This window comes from Oncorhynchus mykiss, chromosome 6 (genome assembly GCF_013265735.2).
Source record: "Oncorhynchus mykiss isolate Arlee chromosome 6, USDA_OmykA_1.1, whole genome shotgun sequence".
Taxonomy (NCBI): Eukaryota; Metazoa; Chordata; class Actinopteri; order Salmoniformes; family Salmonidae; genus Oncorhynchus; species Oncorhynchus mykiss.
In genome coordinates, this window is record NC_048570.1 from 7320399 (window position 1) to 7344827 (window position 24429).

The window sequence follows — 24429 nt, forward strand, 5'->3', positions numbered from 1 at the left end:
GGATGGACGTCGTCAATATAACTATTTGTTCAGCACTTTTGAAATGTACAGCGACAGAATTTTGAACATGGGCCATTCTTACAGTATTCTCCCTGTACACCAAGTCATAACTGCATATAAGCAGACAATGAAAGCTCTTACAATATTTGATGATTACATTTCTCTAAAACAGGCTATAGTCTACATGTACAAGACTCCCAAAATGTTATCAGCATATTGATTGCGCAACCAGGGGTGGAAAGACCTTGGATCATTGTTACTCTAACTTCCGCGACGCATATAAGGCCCTGCCACGCCCCCCTTTCGGAAAAGCTGACCACGACTCAATTTTGTTGATCCCTGCCTACAGACAGAAACTAAAACAAGAGGCTCCCACGCTGAGGTCTGTCCAACGCTGGTCCGACCAAGCTGACTCCACACTCCAAGACTGCTTCCATCACGTGGACTGGGACATGTTTCGTATTGCGTCAGACAACAACATTGACGAATACGCTGATTCGGTGTGCGAGTTCATTAGAACGTGCATTGAAGATGTCGTTCCCATAGCAACGATTAAAACATTCCCTAACCAGAAACCGTGGATTGATGGCAGCATTCGCGTGAAACTGAAAGCACGAACCACTGCTTTTAATCAGGGCAAGGTGTCTGGTAACATGACCGAATACAAACAGTGCAGCTATTCCCTCCGCAAGGCTATCAAACAAGCTAAGCGTCAGTACAGAGACAAAGTAGAATCTCAATTCAACGGCTCAGACACAAGAGGCATGTGGCAGGGTCTACAGTCAATCACGGACTACAGGAAGAAATCCAGCCCAGTCACGGACCAGGATGTCCTGCTCCCAGGCAGACTAAATAACTTTTTTGCCCGCTTTGAGGACAATACAGTGCCACTGACACGGCCTGCAACGAAAACATGCGGTCTCTCCTTCACTGCAGCCGAGGTGAGTAAGACATTTAAACGTGTTAACCCTCGCAAGGCTGCAGGCCCAGACGGCATCCCCAGCCGCGCCCTCAGATCATGCGCAGACCAGCTGGCCGGTGTGTTTACGGACATATTCAATCAATCCCTATACCAGTCTGCTGTTCCCACATGCTTCAAGAGGGCCACCATTGTTCCTGTTCCCAAGAAAGCTAAGGTAACTGAGCTAAACGACTACCGCCCCGTAGCACTCACTTCCGTCATCATGAAGTGCTTTGAGAGACTAGTCAAGGACCATATCACCTCCACCCTACCTGACACCCTAGACCCACTCCATTTTGCTTACCGCCCAAATAGGTCCAGAGACGATGCAATCTCAACCACACTGCACACTGCCCTAACCCATCTGGACAAGAGGAATACCTATGTGAGAATGCTGTTCATTGACTACAGCTCGGCATTCAACACCATAGTACCCTCCAAGCTCGTCATCAAGCTCGAGACCCTGGGTCTCGACCCCGCCCTGTGCAACTGGGTACTGGACTTCCTGACGGGCCGCCCCCAGGTGGTGAGGGTAGGCAACAACATCTCCTCCCCGCTGATCCTCAACACTGGGGCCCCACAAGGGTGCGTTCTGAGCCCTCTCCTGTACTCCCTGTTCACCCACGACTGCGTGGCCACGCACGCCTCCAACTCAATCATCAAGTTTGCGGACGACACAACAGTGGTAGGCTTGATTACCAACAACGACGAGACGGCCTACAGGGAGGAGGTGAGGGCCCTCGGAGTGTGGTGTCAGGAAAATAACCTCACACTCAACGTCAACAAAACTAAGGAGATGATTGTGGACTTCAGGAAACAGCAGAGGGAACACCCCCCTATCCACATCGATGGAACAGTAGTGGAGAGGGTAGCAAGTTTTAAGTTCCTCGGCATACACATCACAGACAAACTGAATTGGTCCACTCACACAGACAGCATTGTGAAGAAGGCGCAGCAGCGCCTCTTCAACCTCAGGAGGCTGAAGAAATTCGGCTTGTCACCAAAAGCACTCACAAACTTCTACAGATGCACAATCGAGAGCATCCTGGCGGGCTGTATCACCGCCTGGTACGGCAACTGCTCCGCCCTCAACCGTAAGGCTCTCCAGAGGGTAGTGAGGTCTGCACAACGCATCACCGGGGGCAAACTACCTGCCCTCCAGGACACCTACACCACCCGATGTCACAGGAAGGCCATAAAGATCATCAAGGACATCAACCACCCGAGCCACTGCCTGTTCACCCCGCGATCATCCAGAAGGCGAGGTCAGTACAGGTGCATCAAAGCTGGGACCGAGAGACTGAAAAACAGCTTCTATCTCAAGGCCATCAGACTGTTAAACAGCCACCACTAACATTGAGTGGCTGCTGCCAACACACTGACACTGACTCAACTCCAGCCACTTTAATAATGGGAATTGATGGGAAATTATGTAAATATATCACTAGCCACTTTAAACAATGCTACCTTATATAATGTTACTTACCCTACATTATTCATCTCATATGCATACGTATATACTGTACTATATCATCGACTGTATCCTTATGTAATACATGTATCACTAGCCACTTTAACTATGCCACTTTGTTTACATACTCATCTCATATGTATATACTGTACTCGATACCATCTACTGTATCTTGCCTATGCTGCTCTGTACCATCACTCATTCATATATCCTTATGTACATATTCTTTATCCCCTTACACTGTGTACAAGACAGTAGTTTTGGAATTGTTAGTTAGATTACTTGTTGGTTATTACTGCATTGTCAGAACTAGAAGCACATTTCTTCTCCAAAGGTTAGCTCTGACATGCTTGTGCCACCAGTGGCACCCTCAGAATGTGGTGAGTTCTGAGGGATGCTCCAACAGCTCATTGGGTATAAACGGCGGTACATTCGAAATCGTTACCCTTGATGACAGAGAGAAAAGCGCCGTAACTTGAATAAACATTCCTTTAAGAAGTACGCCATGCTCAACCATACGATCTACAAGACTCTCTTCTTTAAGAAGTACGCCATGCTCAACCATACGATCTACAAGACTCTCTTCTTTAAGAAGTACACCATGCTCAACCATACGATCTACAAGACTCTCTTCTTTAAGAAGTACACCATGCTCAACCATACGATCTACAAGACTCTCTTCTTTAAGAAGTACACCATGCTCAACCATACGATCTACAAGACTCTCTTCTTTAAGAAGTACGCCATGCTCAACCATACGATCTACAAGACTCTCTTCTTTAAGCAAAACCACCACCCCTTTATTCATCCGTGACGCATAAGCAACATTCTCATATCCCACCTTCTCTCCTACGGCGACCAGAAACTCCTCCACAGTGACAGTAGCGTCAGTAACACACCTAAAGCCGTGCTGAAGTGACAGGGACGGCATCCCCATGTGGGTCGCCACCCCCGCCAAAGCCAATTTCAACACGAAAAACAATGTACTTAATTCTACCACAACAACTAAATAAAAATACTGATAACCTCAATGATGCATAGGAAGAGAAAAAAGACACCACCAAGAAAAATACATGTAAAAGAAAAAGCAGGATATGTAACTCTACACAACACTCACTCATACAATTCCCAGCATGCACCAAACACTCTCAGCATGCAGAGAGAGATTGTCCAGACAGAATGTTTTAACACTGTTCATTTGACCACCAGAGAAGAGAAAGAAAACTGTTATGAGCTGAACAATATGCCAGTGGAAAGGAGGACAGTACCAGGTGACCCAATTGTGGTTTGTGACTATTATGATTTCCCATTTCAGCCAATTCAGTTGCAGTAATTCGGTTACAGATTTCTTGGTAATTCCACTAGCATTTTGGTAACGGAATTACGAGTTTTAATCACTTAATAATTCACGCAAAAAATATACATCAGAAAAATCACTAGAACTAATTGTTAGCCCCACCATTACTTCTGTGAACTTTCATTATCCCCCTCCTCACAATGACAAATGTGAAAATATCTTGAAGTTATGTGGGTTTTTGGTAACGGAATTACAAGGCACAAGGTAATATTTCTGAAACTTAAAGAAGGTTAATGATTTCTCCAAAACCAAATGTAAGTGTTGATATTAGTAGTCAGGGGTCTTTATGTCAACATGATTCTGTTTTTATGTAGTTCTGATATTGGATATTGGACCTTTTTAGACTTTTTCTGGTGATGTTTTCTAAGATCCCTTTTCCATCTGTTGACCCAGAAATCAAAGCCTTCACTGGTTGAAAAATGTATCTAGAATTACATTTACCAAAAATATACACTCTTAGATTTCATTTGACACCCAATTACACATGCTCCTATGAACGATGCGTTGGTGCTCAAATCAAATCAAATTTTACTCTTCACAACACATGGTTAGCAAATGTTATTGCGACTGTAGCGAAATGCTTGTGCTTCTAGTTCTGAAAGTACAGCAATATCTAACAAGTAATATCTAACAATTTCACAACCAATACCTAATAGACATTCATTTTACATGGAAATGCCTTACTGTAACTCTAGAGATACTATCCAGCCCCAACTAGTAATAAAGTGGTCAGGGTGGTTGCTACTGGCCTCTCCAGCTTCAGCCTGAATCCCACCCATCATGAGAGGAGGTTTACTGGACACACAGGGAGAAACTACAGTCTGAATCACACCCATGATGAGAGGAGGTTTACTGGACACACAGGGAGAAACTACAGTCTGAATCACACCCATGATGAGAGGAGGTTTACTGGACACACAGGGAGAAACTACAGTCTGAATCACACCCATGATGAGAGGAGGTTTACTGGACATACAGGGAGAAACTACAGTCTGATGACTGATGAGACTACCTTTAAGGCTTAAGGGTTTGGTTAATGTTAGGGTTAAGGTTAGAGTCCTTTTTAAGTTTTGGCCAGATGGGCTGTCAATGGGATGCTGGTCAGAAAAGTCCATTTAGTCTTTCCCTTCTCAAACCTGTCCCCTAACCAGTTCATATCATGTATTCCACCACCAGCACACCTGATTCACTAATCAGAGGTTTGGATGATTAGTTGACCAGTGGTACAAAGTGGACTGGATCTAGGTGAACTATGTGGAGAGTCTTCCAGGGACAGTACAGTACAGACTGAGAAGCTAACAACAGTGTAGTTTACTCAACTCATTCAAACTATAATGAATATTGTTTAGAGAGAAGATCTGCACAAGGGCATAAAGTTTAAGATATAGCAAGAGAGGACAATATGGTGCAAGGTACCCAAAGTGGAATCAAAAGTCATAGGCCTAATCTTCAATCAAATATGAAATATAAAACCAAAATATAATCTACATATAAAGACAACATGTCATCTACATGTGTTATAGAATAGCTCCCTTCTCACATCCCAGGTCATGTTTGGACTGGAACGTGACAACTCAACGGGCTATGCGCATCTCCCCAATAGCCTACAGACAACTTTCCTGAGTGCAATGTCATTATTGTGACCGATATGTATAGAATAATAAGCAGAGTGAAGAAGGAAAAGATCCCACCTCTGACGCACAGCAGAGACATCGCTGCTGAGATTTCCCCTGGAACAAGAGTCCCTCAAGAATTTAAAAACAGTCATTGCGTTACAATGAATGTCCTCCCCAAACGCTTGTTGCATCGTGAACTATCCTCCCAGTCCCTTGGGAGTTCATCGGATGGATGATGCGCCGCTGCCATTTACTTGGATGAGAAGTTGGACGAACGCTCCTCCAGCTCACGTTACGAAATGGTGGAGAACTACAGTGTAATGATGTGTCGTTCACGAACGAACGGCTCTTTTTGAACGGATCTTTTTGTTGAACCTCGGGAACCGAATTGCATCGGTGAAAGAGCCATTCATCTGGCTCTATGATTTGCAAACTGCTACTACTGCTTGTTGAGATCAGAACAACGTTTTTCTGTAGATAAATTACAACACCATTATCTAAAGGGGGTGAATCCTCACTGCAGAAATAATAAATAGTGGGGAGAGAGTTGTGATTGTATGTTTGTTTGTACAGTTATGGCTGTAATGTTATTATTTTGTGTTCTCACTAAACACCCACATTTGTATTTGTGTGGGAAATGTTTGTAGGCTATGGTTGCTGTTTGTATTTCATTGAACTTTAGGCCCATACAAAGACAAATCACACAACATATAATTCCAAATAACCTTAGGCAAAAATACACGAAATAAAAGTCAAGTGAAAATAGTTATAAATGACTTTATCAATTATGAGTAGCTAAACATTATCGACTTTTGGACACTGATGCGCAGGAGAACCCCTAGCTGTCAATCAAGCAGGCGCGGTGAACGGATTATGACGCTCAAGCGTTCCAAATGACGCAACAATACAGCTCCAGACCAGAGAAAGTTAATGCCGAGGATATTATTCGGTTCAACACTAAAACTGAGGTTTGACACGTGTGATTTGAGGTGAGTCAAATATTTACAAAAGTTTACAATACATTAACCATCCGCTTCGTTATTTCTGTTGCTATCAATCACTCCATCTGTATCTACTCTTCTGTCTGTCTGTCGGACTATCTGAATTGTCTGTGTACTGTCTAGCCAGCATATGCCAGAAAGGTTCTTTCACATAGGCTCATATTCACAAAGTCTCATAGAAGGAGTGCTGATCAATAATCAGTTAGGTCTTTTAAATTAAACTGAATACGTTTTGATGGACAGGAGGTCGACCTGATCCTAGATCAGCACTCCTACCCTGAAACACTTTGTGAACACAATCCAGGTGTACTGTGATTATGAAGTTGTGATGAGGTATTATTATATTAGTTGTGCTGATGCATGATGGGTTGTAGGCTAGAGCTTGAGGACTCAACTCTGAAGACTGTTTCTGAATTCACTGACCTGGTGAGTAAATGTTGTGTACAATGGCATCATCTAGTGACAGAAACATAGAAACACAGATTGTTGCTAAATGAAGGCATCTCTTTATTTTCCAGAAATAAAACTTGTAGACCTTTCCTGCAGTCTCTGAGGAGATGGACACCTCTTCTTCTTCTGGACGATCTCCGTCTCCTACTGGGACTGTCTTCTTACCCCCTCCTATCATGTGGAACAGTCTGTAAGTCATTCATCACATAACCTAGCTCTGGTCCAGGGCATTATGTGCGGCTTGCTGAAGGAAGGCTCAGTGTCTGCAAGCTGTACGTAACGCCCTGGACCAGAGTGACACATTACCCACCTCTGGCCATCATGGACAGTCAACTCATCACATTCACGTACTGTAAGTCACAGTTGTGTGATTTGTGTTATTAAAGACAGTTAAATTGAGCAGAAGTTGAATTATTATTTTAATATTGTAGTAAATTGTCTGAGTTCACTTCCTAAATAATGTGTTGACATTCCTTTGCTCCCAGCTACAAGCAGGCAGAGATGGAGGTTCACTTCCCGAGAGAAGAGAAGAAGACCTATACAGAGAAGGAAGCCCACATGCTTGAGTTGAGGGGGAAGAATCGAACAATCCGAAATCAGAAGAAGGAGATGGACAGACTCCAAGTGTGCCTCTGGGAGGAGGAAAAGAAGAAGAGGAATGGTGGAACGGAGAAGGACAAGATCATTGAACAATTACAGTTTGAGACAGACCATCTCCGAGCCCTTTTAAAAGATGAAAGGAGGAGAAGAAGAGTAGAAAGGGGTATCATGGAAGAGTGGAAGGCTGAGATCCTGAGACTGAGGGAGGCAGAGAGCCAGAGGGAGGCAGAGAGCCAGAGGGAGGCAGAGAGTCAGAGGGAGGCAGAGAGCCAGAGAGATGCAGAAAGACAGAGAGAAACAGAGAGACAGAGAGAAGCAGAGAGACAGAGAGAAGCAGAGAGACAGAGAGAAGCAGAGAGACAGAGGGAGGCAGAGAGAGAGAGGGAAGCAGCGAGACAGAGGGAAGCAGAGAGAGCCACAGAAGCAATGGAGCACCAGAGAAAACTGCAGGAGATCCACAGACTCAAACAACTGCTGGATCTACTGATGGTGGACCTACAACTGGCCCACGTAAGACATGTCATTGTTATTATTAAAAGGCAGTGTATATTTACCCAGCTGAAAATGAATAGTGGCAGACAGCGGTACGCTAACCCAATGTTAACTTTTATTCCTTTCCTTAACCCTTACCTTAACCTCACTGAAACTATACCTAACCTTTACCTTAACCCAACCCTAGGTCCTGAACCTAACCTTCATTTATCTCAACCCCTATGCCTTTCTTCTGCCGGTTGAATATCCACTTCCTTATTAACGTCATTACTGTTGTTGTTGTTGATAACTGTATCTGTGAAGGTTGTAAACAGTTGCATTAGTGAAGCATCATTTGTAGAAGTAATTTCTACAAGCATAAACATCAGAGGCAACATTGTTGTAACATCACACAAATTGTAACAGGAATTTCTCAAACCCCTAACTGAATGAGCAAGAAGGTTGTGTGTTTGTATTTGAACACATTTTGGACATAATTGATTCCATAAAATGTCTCATAATTTTTTCAAACCATGATAATACATTAATTGACAATGAATTGTCCAGATGAATTGATCAAAATGACCCTGCTATTGATGTTGTCCAGTGTTTGATTCAATTACCTAGCTCTAGGTTATATTTCTGTGTATCGTTCTCTGCAAATCTTTTGAAAGTATGTCTTGGTAATAGATTATCACTAATTTAACCTTTTAAAATGAAGCAAGAGATTGAGAGATTGAGGCTATGGCAGAAAGTCATGGAGGATCAGCGACCAAGACTGGCCTGGAACAACAAACCTATTGAGACAGGAAGAGAGAGGGAAAGAGAGAGAGAAAAAGAGAGAGAAAGGGAGATGGAAAGGAAGAGAAAAGCAGAATTGGAAAGACAAGAAATGAAGAAGAAAGTGGAACAGGCAGAAGAAACGATAAAAGCGTTAGAACGAGAGATTGAGAGATTGAAAGAGATTGAGAAGGAAATCATATTTGAAAGAGAAAGAGACATGCGTATTGCAGAGAATGAGAAAGTCAAACTGGTTAACGAAAAGGTAAAAGAGTTAGAGAGAGAGGTTGAGAGACTGAAAGAAGATATGACAACAAAAGAGATTCAATACAAAATCAAATTTGAAAGAGCGAAAGAAGCGTTTAGAAGACAGAATGAGAGAGTGAAACAGGTTAACCAAAATGTACTAGTGTTAGACAGAGAGGTTGTGAGAATGAAAGAAGAGATTAGATTGAAAGACGAGACTGAACCAGAGAGAACATTTGATAGAGACAGAGAGAGAGAAAATGATTGGAGACGAAGTGAAGAGGAGTTGAAAAATAGAGTGGAGAGAGAGATGGAGATGGAGACAGCCCTCATCAATGACAAAAAGACGTCTGAATTGGAGGAAGTCTTCAAGAAAATCAAGGAACAGCAGATAGAATTAGAAAATATGGAAACAGACAAATATAAATGGAAACAGAACCAAATGGACATGGAGGAGAAGATGGATGGTGAGCACAACAAACAGAAAGAGGTAGAAAGAAAGAGAATGGAGAAAATACCAAAACAGAGACAAGAAGAAGATGAGAAGAAGAAGGAGATGGAGAGAGAAGAAGAAGAGGAGAGACGCAAACAGAAGCACATAGAGATGGAAGAGGAAGAAAGAGAGAGGGAGAAAGAGAGACAGAGACAGATCAAAAGGAAGAGAATGGAGAAGAGACAGAAAATTATGGAAAGAGAAGAAGAGAGACAGAGAGAGATTGAAAGAGAGATTGAAGAAGAAAGATGTAAACAGAAGCAAATAGAGATGGAAGAGGAAGAACGAGAAAGGGAGAAAGAGAGACAGAGAGAGATCAAAAGGAAGAGAATGGAGAAGAGACAGAAAATTATGGAAAGAGAAGAAGAGAGACAGAGAGAGATTGAAAGAGAGATTGAAGAAGAAAGATGTAAACAGAAGCAAATAGAGATGGAAGAGGAAGAAAGAGAGAGGGAGAAAGAGAGACAGAGAGAGATCAAAAGGAAGAGAATGGAAAAGAGACAAAAACATATCGAAAGAGAAGAAGAGAGACAGAAAGAGATTGAAAGAGAGCACGAAGAAGAAAGATGTAAACAGAAGAAAATAGAGATGGAAGAGAAAGAAAGAGAAGAAGAGAGACAGAGAGAGATTGAAAGAGAGCACGAAGAAGAAAGATGTAAACAGAAGCAAATAGAGATGGAAGAGGAAGAACGAGAGAGGGAGAAGAGACAGAGAGAGATCAAAAGAAAGATAATGGAAAAGAGACAAAAACATATCGAAAGAAAAGAAGAGAGACAGAAAGAGATTGAAAGAGAGCACGAAGAAGAAAGATGTAAACAGAAGCAAATAGAGATGGAAGAGGAAGAACGAGAGAGGGAGAAAGAGAGACAGAGAGAGATCAAAAGAAAGAGAATGGAGAAGAGACAGAAAAACATGGAAAGAGAAGTGAGACAGAAAGAGATTGAAAGAGAGAATGAAGAACAACTATTTAAACAGAAGCAAATAGAGATGGAAGTGGAAGAAAGAGAAGAAGAGAGACAGAGAGAGATCAAAAGAGAGAATGATGAAGAAATGTGTAAACAGAAGCAAAAAGAGATGGAAGAGGAAGTACAATAGAAGGAGAAAGAGAGACAGAGAGAGATCAAAAGAAAGATCATGGAAAAGAGACAAAAACATATCGGAAGAGAAGAAGAGAGACAGAAAGAGATTGAAAGAGAGAATGAAGAAGAAAGATGTAAACAGAAGAAAATAGAGATGGAAGAGAAAGAAAGAGAAGAAGAGAGACAGAAAGAGATTGAAAGAGAGAATGAAGAACAACTATTTAAACAGAAGCAAATAGAGATGGAAGAGGAAGAAAGAGAAGAAGAGAGACAGAGAGAGATCAAAAGAGAGAATGATGAAGAAAGATGTCAACAGAAGCAAATAGAGATGGAAGAGGAAGAAAGAGAAGAAGAGAGACAGAGAGCGATCGAAGAGAAAGAGAGACAGAGAGAGATTGGAGAGAAAGAAAGACGACAACAACAAGTGGAGAGAAAGATAATGTTTGAGAGAGATCAAGAAGAAGAAAATATATGGAAACAGAAGCAAATTGACATGGAGGAGGGAAGAGAGAGGGAGAACAAGAGACAGAGAGAGATAGAAGAGATACACAGACGACAACAACAAGAGGAGAGACAGAAACAAAAGGAGAAGGAGAAAGAAAGGGAGAAAGACAATGACAATCGGAGAGAGATGGAATTAAAAGATCAGCAACAGAAAGAGATGGAGAAAGAAAAGATGATTATGAGAGAAAGGGAGGAAGCAGGAAGAAGAAAGGAAGGGCAGAAAAATATTTTGGGGGAAATTGAGGGACAGAATGAACTGGAGATAGAACAGGAGAGAGAGATGGAAGAAAAGCAGGAAGTGATTAAGGAAGCAGAGGAAGAGTACAGGGAAAGAGAAGAGAGAGGAAAGGAAGTAAGCATGAAGAAACATGTAGTAGTTAATGTTAAAGCAAAAGCACGGGAAGTCTTCAATAGGCGTAAAGAGAGGAGGTTAGAAGTGTTGAAGGGGGAACGAGAACACATAGAAAGAGGACAACAAATCAGGAGGGAGAAGGAGGAAAGACGGCTGGAGATGGAAAGAAAACAGGAGAGGGCAAGACAACAAGAGGAGCAGGATAAAAAACGAGAGATTGAAATTGCTAGACAGAAAGAAATGTTGAGACTAAGAGAGGAGGAGAGGCAGAGAGAGGAAGAGAGAGAGGAGGAGAGAAAGAAAGCCATTAAATGCCTTTTATCTTTAATCAGAGAGAGAGAAGAAATAATACAGGCAAAAAAAGAGAGGAGATGGTGGAAGAGGAAAGAAGGGAGATCCTTGAGTACAAGAGGGGTGACTTAGAGGAGGAGGAGAAGGAAGATGACAAGGAGGACATTCTCCCACCCGATAAAAGTATCCGAAGGAGAACCGTGGGCTGGGTGAATAAAAAATGGGAGAAGAGGAACCTCAGAAAGATAGAGAGAACGTATCAGAGAGAGGCTGAGGAGGGCCATAAGATCGTCCACATAGGTAAGACCTGTTTTCCCTCTACTTATGACATTATCCTCTTTAGTCTCCTCTACACACATTTGTTCCACACCAGTCATCATGTTGCATCATTGTTTCAATATAAAACTACTGTCCAAAGAATATGTTAGCTGACATGGCTCATTGAGTGACTGACTGACATAACAAGAAAAATACTGCTGATAACAACCACGTTTTTAAATGGTACCTTGTGTCATCTACTAGTCTAACTCTCAAGACTAAGTAGAGACCCAGAAAGAGTTCCTAAAAACACACACACAAAAACGTGTTTTGGGGGGATCCGGGGGCTACTAGTGGCCATGCGGCGCTAAGCGATCACATATGCCCTGGCACTATACAAAGAATAGGTGCCATTCTGGACTCATGTTCAACTTAGGGCCAGGTCAATTCGGGATGGGGATTATTGCACTTTATTGACAAATTCCATGCCTTGCTCAACTGAAAAGAGTAAAGAATAATTGAGATCCAATTGTGTTTTCTATTCTTCATTCCCTGTGTCCATTACATTTAAGTTGATACCAGATCCACTAAGTTGAATGTAAACTCTACTTCTTCTCCCCTCCCAGCCATCCCTGGACACACAAGGCTAACATCCACCATGACCCGGGCAGAGAGAGAGAGGGAGAAGAGGAAGGAGCTGCTGAAGGCTGAGGAGAGAAGGAAGAAGATGGAGGATTTCAATAAGCAGTGGAGAGAGCGGTCCCTGCTTAAAAAACAGACTCATCAACAACTGAAGGAGGAGAGGGAGAGGATGAAGGAAAACTACCTGGAGCAGATGAATCTGGAGGCTGATGCTCAAATCAACAACCGGTGTCTAACCACCCAACACAGCCACGATTACAACCACGGTCAGGAGTTGCCCTGCTGGGCCACAGGCCAACAAGTAAGCCAAGAGCCCACTGGATCTGCTGATGGCCACCAGGAAAGGCCAAGGAGGCAACAGGCATGGGCAGAGAACCAGGAGGGGAGTTCAGAGAACCAGCAGGAGGGGCCAGAGAACCATCAGGGGGGGCCAGACAGCCAGAAGCTAGAAGCTCCAGAAGAGGTTGAAACATCAGAGCGAATATCCAAGACAAAGAAAAAGCCAAGCATCTGGAAGAAAATTAGGATGAGGTAAAGAATGTTTAAATATCTATTCATGTTTTACACTGTTAATATACATGTCATCACTTTAAAAAGTGACATTATCCAAATGTGAGGGTTTAGTGTACATGCAACACACATGTAAATATATAGATACTTACCTGTCTCTGTGATGTCTTACAGCCTCCCTGACGTGCTGTCTGCCTAGAGCTGGAACTCGATGAAGCCACAGTTCCACTGAGGTTACGTTGGTAATTAAAAGTGTCGCCCAATAATTCCTCCTCCTCTTTAAGTCATCGAGCCACATGTCCTCCTCAAAACATTATAGTCTCCTCAAGCCAGCAAGTATCCTCTTTATCAGGCAACAAACCATCGAAGGTCAGTGACCCTCCTCCCAAGAACAGAGACTCTCATCTGTATCCAAGTTAAATTAATCTCTGCTTACCACCTCTACAGTCCTAGAAAATATCCCCAAAATGGAAATGGTTTCAACAGAAGTCCTCCCCTCAGACCAGTGGCTCCACAGACCAGAGTTTCTCATCTTTATTCAAGTTGAATGCAACTCTGATCATTTTCACCACCTCTCCTGTTAAGGGGAGGTGCTGAAAAGGAGGTCTGGGAGGAGGTCTGCAGGTAGCCTGGACCGGACCGGTAGCAGCTAAGTTGCTGGCTCCATCCCCGGGCAGAGCTGCTCAAGTCAGGCCAGTGATGTTTGATGATGTCCTTTTTGTTTGCAAAGTTTTACTCTTTAATAAAAGCATTTAGTAAAAAAGCAATATTGTTGTTACAGTGTGGATTGTTTTGTTATTTATTAGAATTGAAACATCCAGTAGTCATGGTAGATGTTAGACTTTCAATGAGACACCTAACATTCCATCAGTTTGATACAATGTGTGACATGTTATATTACAGAGGAGTCCTCTATACACATCTATTTTAGACCATAGGAGTAATATCAGATTGAAATAGCTTCTCTAAGAATCTGAGGAGAGAGCAACAGTAGACGCATCGTTAGCTCTCCCACCTCCAGTTCAGTACTCGGGTCATTCCACCAATTGAGCACCTTTTGGGGGGTGTAACTTTATATTTCACCTAATTCTAACATTCTGTCATAAAGAGCACATGTTCAACTTAATACAAAACATGTTTTTCCATCTCAAAGTAACAAATACATACTATAGTAAGTGCCTATTAAGTGCCAAATAAAGTGACAGGGTTGACTGTAACAGAGTTGACTATTTCATCTAGAATCGACCATAGATCCCCATGTGACAGGGGGAATGGAATGCAAGCTTACCAAACACATGTAAATAGTTTAAACATTTCTAGACTGTCTATCTATAGGTAACAGGGTTGGTGTGTTATAATTCACCCACCCAGTGGTGATTGCAGCATGTACATCTTGGTGGGGAAAACTCCCCCAAAATGTTTTAGATGAATGCCAGCAAAGCCACTACACAACACAACACTAAACAATACATTAATTGCACTATAAATTTAACAAACGGTGCCCACAAACTGTTAGGGTCGACATAAAGCTGTCCCAACAGCAGAGCTTTCTTTTCAGCACCATGGAGAGAATCCTTTTTAAAAAACATAGCTGATATGGCTGACTTGCTTAAACAAATGTGGTTTCTACTGACAATTGAGATGTACAAACTATGGCATAAGGGGACAACGAGTGGACTACAGGATATCTGTAATTTAGATTAAGACAATGAGAGACCTAGGATGGACGTCGTCAATATAACTATTTGTTCAGCACTTTTGAAATGTACAGCGACAGAATTTTGAACATGGGCCATTCTTACAGTATTCTCCCTGTACACCAAGTCATAACTGCATATAAGCAGACAATGAAAGCTCTTACAATATTTGATGATTACATTTCTCTAAAACAGGCTATAGTCTACATGTACAAGACTCCCAAAATGTTATCAGCATATTGATTGCGCAACCAGGGGTGGAAAGACCTTGGATCATTGTTACTCTAACTTCCGCGACGCATATAAGGCCCTGCCACGCCCCCCTTTCGGAAAAGCTGACCACGACTCAATTTTGTTGATCCCTGCCTACAGACAGAAACTAAAACAAGAGGCTCCCACGCTGAGGTCTGTCCAACGCTGGTCCGACCAAGCTGACTCCACACTCCAAGACTGCTTCCATCACGTGGACTGGGACATGTTTCGTATTGCGTCAGACAACAACATTGACGAATACGCTGATTCGGTGTGCGAGTTCATTAGAACGTGCATTGAAGATGTCGTTCCCATAGCAACGATTAAAACATTCCCTAACCAGAAACCGTGGATTGATGGCAGCATTCGCGTGAAACTGAAAGCACGAACCACTGCTTTTAATCAGGGCAAGGTGTCTGGTAACATGACCGAATACAAACAGTGCAGCTATTCCCTCCGCAAGGCTATCAAACAAGCTAAGCGTCAGTACAGAGACAAAGTAGAATCTCAATTCAACGGCTCAGACACAAGAGGCATGTGGCAGGGTCTACAGTCAATCACGGACTACAGGAAGAAATCCAGCCCAGTCACGGACCAGGATGTCCTGCTCCCAGGCAGACTAAATAACTTTTTTGCCCGCTTTGAGGACAATACAGTGCCACTGACACGGCCTGCAACGAAAACATGCGGTCTCTCCTTCACTGCAGCCGAGGTGAGTAAGACATTTAAACGTGTTAACCCTCGCAAGGCTGCAGGCCCAGACGGCATCCCCAGCCGCGCCCTCAGATCATGCGCAGACCAGCTGGCCGGTGTGTTTACGGACATATTCAATCAATCCCTATACCAGTCTGCTGTTCCCACATGCTTCAAGAGGGCCACCATTGTTCCTGTTCCCAAGAAAGCTAAGGTAACTGAGCTAAACGACTACCGCCCCGTAGCACTCACTTCCGTCATCATGAAGTGCTTTGAGAGACTAGTCAAGGACCATATCACCTCCACCCTACCTGACACCCTAGACCCACTCCATTTTGCTTACCGCCCAAATAGGTCCAGAGACGATGCAATCTCAACCACACTGCACACTGCCCTAACCCATCTGGACAAGAGGAATACCTATGTGAGAATGCTGTTCATTGACTACAGCTCGGCATTCAACACCATAGTACCCTCCAAGCTCGTCATCAAGCTCGAGACCCTGGGTCTCGACCCCGCCCTGTGCAACTGGGTACTGGACTTCCTGACGGGCCGCCCCCAGGTGGTGAGGGTAGGCAACAACATCTCCTCCCCGCTGATCCTCAACACTGGGGCCCCACAAGGGTGCGTTCTGAGCCCTCTCCTGTACTCCCTGTTCACCCACGACTGCGTGGCCACGCACGCCTCCAACTCAATCATCAAGTTTGCGGACGACACAACAGTGGTAGGCTTGATTACCAACAACGACGAGACGGCCTACAGGGAGGAGGTGAGGGCCCTCGGAGTGTGGTGTCAGGAAAATAACCTCACACTCAACGTCAACAAAACTAAGGAGATGATTGTGGACTTCAGGAAACAGCAGAGGGAACACCCCCCTATCCACATCGATGGAACAGTAGTGGAGAGGGTAGCAAGTTTTAAGTTCCTCGGCATACACATCACAGACAAACTGAATTGGTCCACTCACACAGACAGCATTGTGAAGAAGGCGCAGCAGCGCCTCTTCAACCTCAGGAGGCTGAAGAAATTCGGCTTGTCACCAAAAGCACTCACAAACTTCTACAGATGCACAATCGAGAGCATCCTGGCGGGCTGTATCACCGCCTGGTACGGCAACTGCTCCGCCCTCAACCGTAAGGCTCTCCAGAGGGTAGTGAGGTCTGCACAACGCATCACCGGGGGCAAACTACCTGCCCTCCAGGACACCTACACCACCCGATGTCACAGGAAGGCCATAAAGATCATCAAGGACATCAACCACCCGAGCCACTGCCTGTTCACCCCGCGATCATCCAGAAGGCGAGGTCAGTACAGGTGCATCAAAGCTGGGACCGAGAGACTGAAAAACAGCTTCTATCTCAAGGCCATCAGACTGTTAAACAGCCACCACTAACATTGAGTGGCTGCTGCCAACACACTGACACTGACTCAACTCCAGCCACTTTAATAATGGGAATTGATGGGAAATTATGTAAATATATCACTAGCCACTTTAAACAATGCTACCTTATATAATGTTACTTACCCTACATTATTCATCTCATATGCATACGTATATACTGTACTATATCATCGACTGTATCCTTATGTAATACATGTATCACTAGCCACTTTAACTATGCCACTTTGTTTACATACTCATCTCATATGTATATACTGTACTCGATACCATCTACTGTATCTTGCCTATGCTGCTCTGTACCATCACTCATTCATATATCCTTATGTACATATTCTTTATCCCCTTACACTGTGTACAAGACAGTAGTTTTGGAATTGTTAGTTAGATTACTTGTTGGTTATTACTGCATTGTCAGAACTAGAAGCACATTTCTTCTCCAAAGGTTAGCTCTGACATGCTTGTGCCACCAGTGGCACCCTCAGAATGTGGTGAGTTCTGAGGGATGCTCCAACAGCTCATTGGGTATAAACGGCGGTACATTCGAAATCGTTACCCTTGATGACGGAGAGAAAAGCGCCGTAACTTGAATAAACATTCCTTTAAGAAGTACGCCATGCTCAACCATACGATCTACAAGACTCTCTTCTTTAAGAAGTACGCCATGCTCAACCATACGATCTACAAGACTCTCTTCTTTAAGAAGTACACCATGCTCAACCATACGATCTACAAGACTCTCTTCTTTAAGAAGTACACCATGCTCAACCATACGATCTACAAGACTCTCTTCTTTAAGAAGTACACCATGCTCAACCATACGATCTACAAGACTCTCTTCTTTAAGAAGTACGCCATGCTCAACCATACGATCTACAAGACTCTCTTCTTTAAGCAAAACCACCACCCCTTTATTCATCCGTGACGCATAAGCAACATTCTCATATCCCACCTTCTCTCCTACGGCGACCAGAAACTCCTCCACAGTGACAGTAGCGTCAGTAACACACCTAAAGCCGTGCTGAAGTGACAGGGACGGCATCCCCATGTGGGTCGCCACCCCCGCCAAAGCCAATTTCAACACGAAAAACAATGTACTTAATTCTACCACAACAACTAAATAAAAATACTGATAACCTCAATGATGCATAGGAAGAGAAAAAAGACACCACCAAGAAAAATACATGTAAAAGAAAAAGCAGGATATGTAACTCTACACAACACTCACTCATACAATTCCCAGCATGCACCAAACACTCTCAGCATGCAGAGAGAGATTGTCCAGACAGAATGTTTTAACACTGTTCATTTGACCACCAGAGAAGAGAAAGAAAACTGTTATGAGCTGAACAATATGCCAGTGGAAAGGAGGACAGTACCAGGTGACCCAATTGTGGTTTGTGACTATTATGATTTCCCATTTCAGCCAATTCAGTTGCAGTAATTCGGTTACAGATTTCTTGGTAATTCCACTAGCATTTTGGTAACGGAATTACGAGTTTTAATCACTTAATAATTCACGCAAAAAATATACATCAGAAAAATCACTAGAACTAATTGTTAGCCCCACCATTACTTCTGTGAACTTTCATTATCCCCCTCCTCACAATGACAAATGTGAAAATATCTTGAAGTTATGTGGGTTTTTGGTAACGGAATTACAAGGCACAAGGTAATATTTCTGAAACTTAAAGAAGGTTAATGATTTCTCCAAAACCAAATGTAAGTGTTGATATTAGTAGTCAGGGGTCTTTATGTCAACATGATTCTGTTTTTATGTAGTTCTGATATTGGATATTGGACCTTTTTAGACTTTTTCTGGTGATGTTTTCTAAGATCCCTTTTCCATCTGTTGACCCAGAAATCAAAGCCTTCACTGGTTGAAAAATGTATCTAGAATTACATTTACCAAAAATATACACTCTTAGATTTCATTTGACACCCAATTACACATGCTCCTATGAACGATGCGTTGGTGCTCAAATCAAATCAAATTTTACTCTTCACAACACATGGTTAGCAAATGTTATTGCGACTGTAGCGAAATGCTTGTGCTTCTAGTTCTGAAAGTACAGCAATATCTAACAAGTAATATCTAACAATTTCACAACCAATACCTAATAGACATTCATTTTACATGGAAATGCCTTACTGTAACTCTAGAGATACTATCCAGCCCCAACTAGTAATAAAGTGGTCAGGGTGGTTGCTACTGGCCTCTCCAGCTTCAGCCTGAATCCCACCCATCATGAGAGGAGGTTTACTGGACACACAGGGAGAAACTACAGTCTGAATCACACCCATGATGAGAGGAGGTTTACTGGACACACAGGGAGAAACTACAGTCTGAATCACACCCATGATGAGAGGAGGTTTACTGGACACACAGGGAGAAACTACAGTCTGAATCACACCCATGATGAGAGGAGGTTTACTGGACATACAGGGAGAAACTACAGTCTGATGACTGATGAGACTACCTTTAAGGCTTAAGGGTTTGGTTAATGTTAGGGTTAAGGTTAGAGTCCTTTTTAAGTTTTGGCCAGATGGGCTGTCAATGGGATGCTGGTCAGAAAAGTCCATTTAGTCTTTCCCTTCTCAAACCTGTCCCCTAACCAGTTCATATCATGTATTCCACCACCAGCACACCTGATTCACTAATCAGAGGTTTGGATGATTAGTTGACCAGTGGTACAAAGTGGACTGGATCTAGGTGAACTATGTGGAGAGTCTTCCAGGGACAGTACAGTACAGACTGAGAAGCTAACAACAGTGTAGTTTACTCAACTCATTCAAACTATAATGAATATTGTTTAGAGAGAAGATCTGCACAAGGGCATAAAGTTTAAGATATAGCAAGAGAGGACAATATGGTGCAAGGTACCCAAAGTGGAATCAAAAGTCATAGGCCTAATCTTCAATCAAATATGAAATATAAAACCAAAATATAATCTACATATAAAGACAACATGTCATCTACATGTGTTATAGAATAGCTCCCTTCTCACATCCCAGGTCATGTTTGGACTGGAACGTGACAACTCAACGGGCTATGCGCATCTCCCCAATAGCCTACAGACAACTTTCCTGAGTGCAATGTCATTATTGTGACCGATATGTATAGAATAATAAGCAGAGTGAAGAAGGAAAAGATCCCACCTCTGACGCACAGCAGAGACATCGCTGCTGAGATTTCCCCTGGAACAAGAGTCCCTCAAGAATTTAAAAACAGTCATTGCGTTACAATGAATGTCCTCCCCAAACGCTTGTTGCATCGTGAACTATCCTCCCAGTCCCTTGGGAGTTCATCGGATGGATGATGCGCCGCTGCCATTTACTTGGATGAGAAGTTGGACGAACGCTCCTCCAGCTCACGTTACGAAATGGTGGAGAACTACAGTGTGGTGATGTGTCGTTCACGAACGAACGGCTCTTTTTGAACGGATCTTTTTGTTGAACCTCGGGAACCGAATTGCATCGGTGAAAGAGCCATTCATCTGGCTCTATGATTTGCAAACTGCTACTACTGCTTGTTGAGATCAGAACAACGTTTTTCTGTAGATAAATTACAACACCATTATCTAAAGGGGGTGAATCCTCACTGCAGAAATAATAAATAGTGGGGAGAGAGTTGTGATTGTATGTTTGTTTGTACAGTTATGGCTGTAATGTTATTATTTTGTGTTCTCACTAAACACCCACATTTGTATTTGTGTGGGAAATGTTTGTAGGCTATGGTTGCTGTTTGTATTTCATTGAACTTTAGGCCCATACAAAGACAAATCACACAACATATAATTCCAAATAACCTTAGGCAAAAATACACGAAATAAAAGTCAAGTGAAAATAGTTATAAATGACTTTATCAATTATGAGTAGCTAAACATTATCGACTTTTGGACACTGATGCGCAGGAGAACCCCTAGCTGTCAATCAAGCAGGCGCGGTGAACGGATTATGACGCTCAAGCGTTCCAAATGACGCAACAATACAGCTCCAGACCAGAGAAAGTTAATGCCGAGGATATTATTCGGTTCAACACTAAAACTGAGGTTTGACACGTGTGATTTGAGGTGAGTCAAATATTTACAAAAGTTTACAATACATTAACCATCCGCTTCGTTATTTCTGTTGCTATCAATCACTCCATCTGTATCTACTCTTCTGTCTGTCTGTCGGACTATCTGAATTGTCTGTGTACTGTCTAGCCAGCATATGCCAGAAAGGTTCTTTCACATAGGCTCATATTCACAAAGTCTCATAGAAGGAGTGCTGATCAATAATCAGTTAGGTCTTTTAAATTAAACTGAATACGTTTTGATGGACAGGAGGTCGACCTGATCCTAGATCAGCACTCCTACCCTGAAACACTTTGTGAACACAATCCAGGTGTACTGTGATTATGAAGTTGTGATGAGGTATTATTATATTAGTTGTGCTGATGCATGATGGGTTGTAGGCTAGAGCTTGAGGACTCAACTCTGAAGACTGTTTCTGAATTCACTGACCTGGTGAGTAAATGTTGTGTACAATGGCATCATCTAGTGACAGAAACATAGAAACACAGATTGTTGCTAAATGAAGGCATCTCTTTATTTTCCAGAAATAAAACTTGTAGACCTTTCCTGCAGTCTCTGAGGAGATGGACACCTCTTCTTCTTCTGGACGATCTCCGTCTCCTACTGGGACTGTCTTCTTACCCCCTCCTATCATGTGGAACAGTCTGTAAGTCATTCATCACATAACCTAGCTCTGGTCCAGGGCATTATGTGCGGCTTGCTGAAGGAAGGCTCAGTGTCTGCAAGCTGTACGTAACGCCCTGGACCAGAGTGACACATTACCCACCTCTGGCCATCATGGACAGTCAACTCATCACATTCACGTACTGTAAGTCACAGTTGTGTGATTTGTGTTATTAAAGACAGTTAAATTGAGCAGAAGTTGAATTATTATTTTAATATTGTAGTAAATTGTCTGAGTTCACTTCCTAAATAATGTGTTGACATTCCTTTGCTCCCAGCTACAAGCAGGCAGAGATGGAGGTTCACTTCCCGAGAGAAGAGAAGAAGACCTATACAGAGAAGGAAGCCCACATGCTTGAGTTGAGGGGGAAGAATCGAACAATCCGAAATCAGAAGAAGGAGATGGACAGACTCCAAGTGTGCCTCTGGGAGGAGGAAAAGAAGAAGAGGAATGGTGGAACGGAGAAGGACAAGATCATTGAACAATTACAGTTTGAGACAGACCATCTCCGAGCCCTTTTAAAAGATGAAAGGAGGAGAAGAAGAGTAGAAAGGGGTATCATGGAAGAGTGGAAGGCTGAGATCCTGAGACTGAGGGAGGCAGAGAGCCAGAGGGAGGCAGAGAGCCAGAGGGAGGCAGAGAGTCAGAGGGAGGCAGAGAGCCAGAGAGATGCAGAAAGACAGAGAGAAACAGAGAGACAGAGAGAAGCAGAGAGACAGAGAGAAGCAGAGAGACAGAGAGAAGCAGAGAGACAGAGGGAGGCAGAGAGAGAGAGGGAAGCAGCGAGACAGAGGGAAGCAGAGAGAGCCACAGAAGCAATGGAGCACCAGAGAAAACTGCAGGAGATCCACAGACTCAAACAACTGCTGGATCTACTGATGGTGGACCTACAACTGGCCCACGTAAGACATGTCATTGTTATTATTAAAAGGCAGTGTATATTTACCCAGCTGAAAATGAATAGTGGCAGACAGCGGTACGCTAACCCAATGTTAACTTTTATTCCTTTCCTTAACCCTTACCTTAACCTCACTGAAACTATACCTAACCTTTACCTTAACCCAACCCTAGGTCCTGAACCTAACCTTCATTTATCTCAACCCCTATGCCTTTCTTCTGCCGGTTGAATATCCACTTCCTTATTAACGTCATTACTGTTGTTGTTGTTGATAACTGTATCTGTGAAGGTTGTAAACAGTTGCATTAGTGAAGCATCATTTGTAGAAGTAATTTCTACAAGCATAAACATCAGAGGCAACATTGTTGTAACATCACACAAATTGTAACAGGAATTTCTCAAACCCCTAACTGAATGAGCAAGAAGGTTGTGTGTTTGTATTTGAACACATTTTGGACATAATTGATTCCATAAAATGTCTCATAATTTTTTCAAACCATGATAATACATTAATTGACAATGAATTGTCCAGATGAATTGATCAAAATGACCCTGCTATTGATGTTGTCCAGTGTTTGATTCAATTACCTAGCTCTAGGTTATATTTCTGTGTATCGTTCTCTGCAAATCTTTTGAAAGTATGTCTTGGTAATAGATTATCACTAATTTAACCTTTTAAAATGAAGCAAGAGATTGAGAGATTGAGGCTATGGCAGAAAGTCATGGAGGATCAGCGACCAAGACTGGCCTGGAACAACAAACCTATTGAGACAGGAAGAGAGAGGGAAAGAGAGAGAGAAAAAGAGAGAGAAAGGGAGATGGAAAGGAAGAGAAAAGCAGAATTGGAAAGACAAGAAATGAAGAAGAAAGTGGAACAGGCAGAAGAAACGATAAAAGCGTTAGAACGAGAGATTGAGAGATTGAAAGAGATTGAGAAGGAAATCATATTTGAAAGAGAAAGAGACATGCGTATTGCAGAGAATGAGAAAGTCAAACTGGTTAACGAAAAGGTAAAAGAGTTAGAGAGAGAGGTTGAGAGACTGAAAGAAGATATGACAACAAAAGAGATTCAATACAAAATCAAATTTGAAAGAGCGAAAGAAGCGTTTAGAAGACAGAATGAGAGAGTGAAACAGGTTAACCAAAATGTACTAGTGTTAGACAGAGAGGTTGTGAGAATGAAAGAAGAGATTAGATTGAAAGACGAGACTGAACCAGAGAGAACATTTGATAGAGACAGAGAGAGAGAAAATGATTGGAGACGAAGTGAAGAGGAGTTGAAAAATAGAGTGGAGAGAGAGATGGAGATGGAGACAGCCCTCATCAATGACAAAAAGACGTCTGAATTGGAGGAAGTCTTCAAGAAAATCAAGGAACAGCAGATAGAATTAGAAAATATGGAAACAGACAAATATAAATGGAAACAGAACCAAATGGACATGGAGGAGAAGATGGATGGTGAGCACAACAAACAGAAAGAGGTAGAAAGAAAGAGAATGGAGAAAATACCAAAACAGAGACAAGAAGAAGATGAGAAGAAGAAGGAGATGGAGAGAGAAGAAGAAGAGGAGAGACGCAAACAGAAGCACATAGAGATGGAAGAGGAAGAAAGAGAGAGGGAGAAAGAGAGACAGAGACAGATCAAAAGGAAGAGAATGGAGAAGA

The 24429-nt window shown here is 42.7% G+C and overlaps 1 protein-coding gene and 1 pseudogene across 1 annotated transcript; both read left to right on the forward strand.

The window, feature by feature from the left end:
- Window positions 1–7882: 7882 nt before the first annotated feature.
- On the forward strand, window positions 7883–13545 carry LOC118964795 (annotated as a pseudogene).
- On the forward strand, window positions 11813–13545 carry LOC118964837 (reticulocyte-binding protein 2 homolog a-like). Its single transcript, XM_036979321.1, has 2 exons — window positions 11813–11972; window positions 12557–13545. Exon 2 carries the CDS (start codon window positions 12589–12591, stop codon window positions 13105–13107), a length of 519 nt encoding a protein of 172 aa, XP_036835216.1. The 5' UTR covers window positions 11813–11972; window positions 12557–12588; the 3' UTR covers window positions 13108–13545.
- Window positions 13546–24429: the final 10884 nt, after the last annotated feature.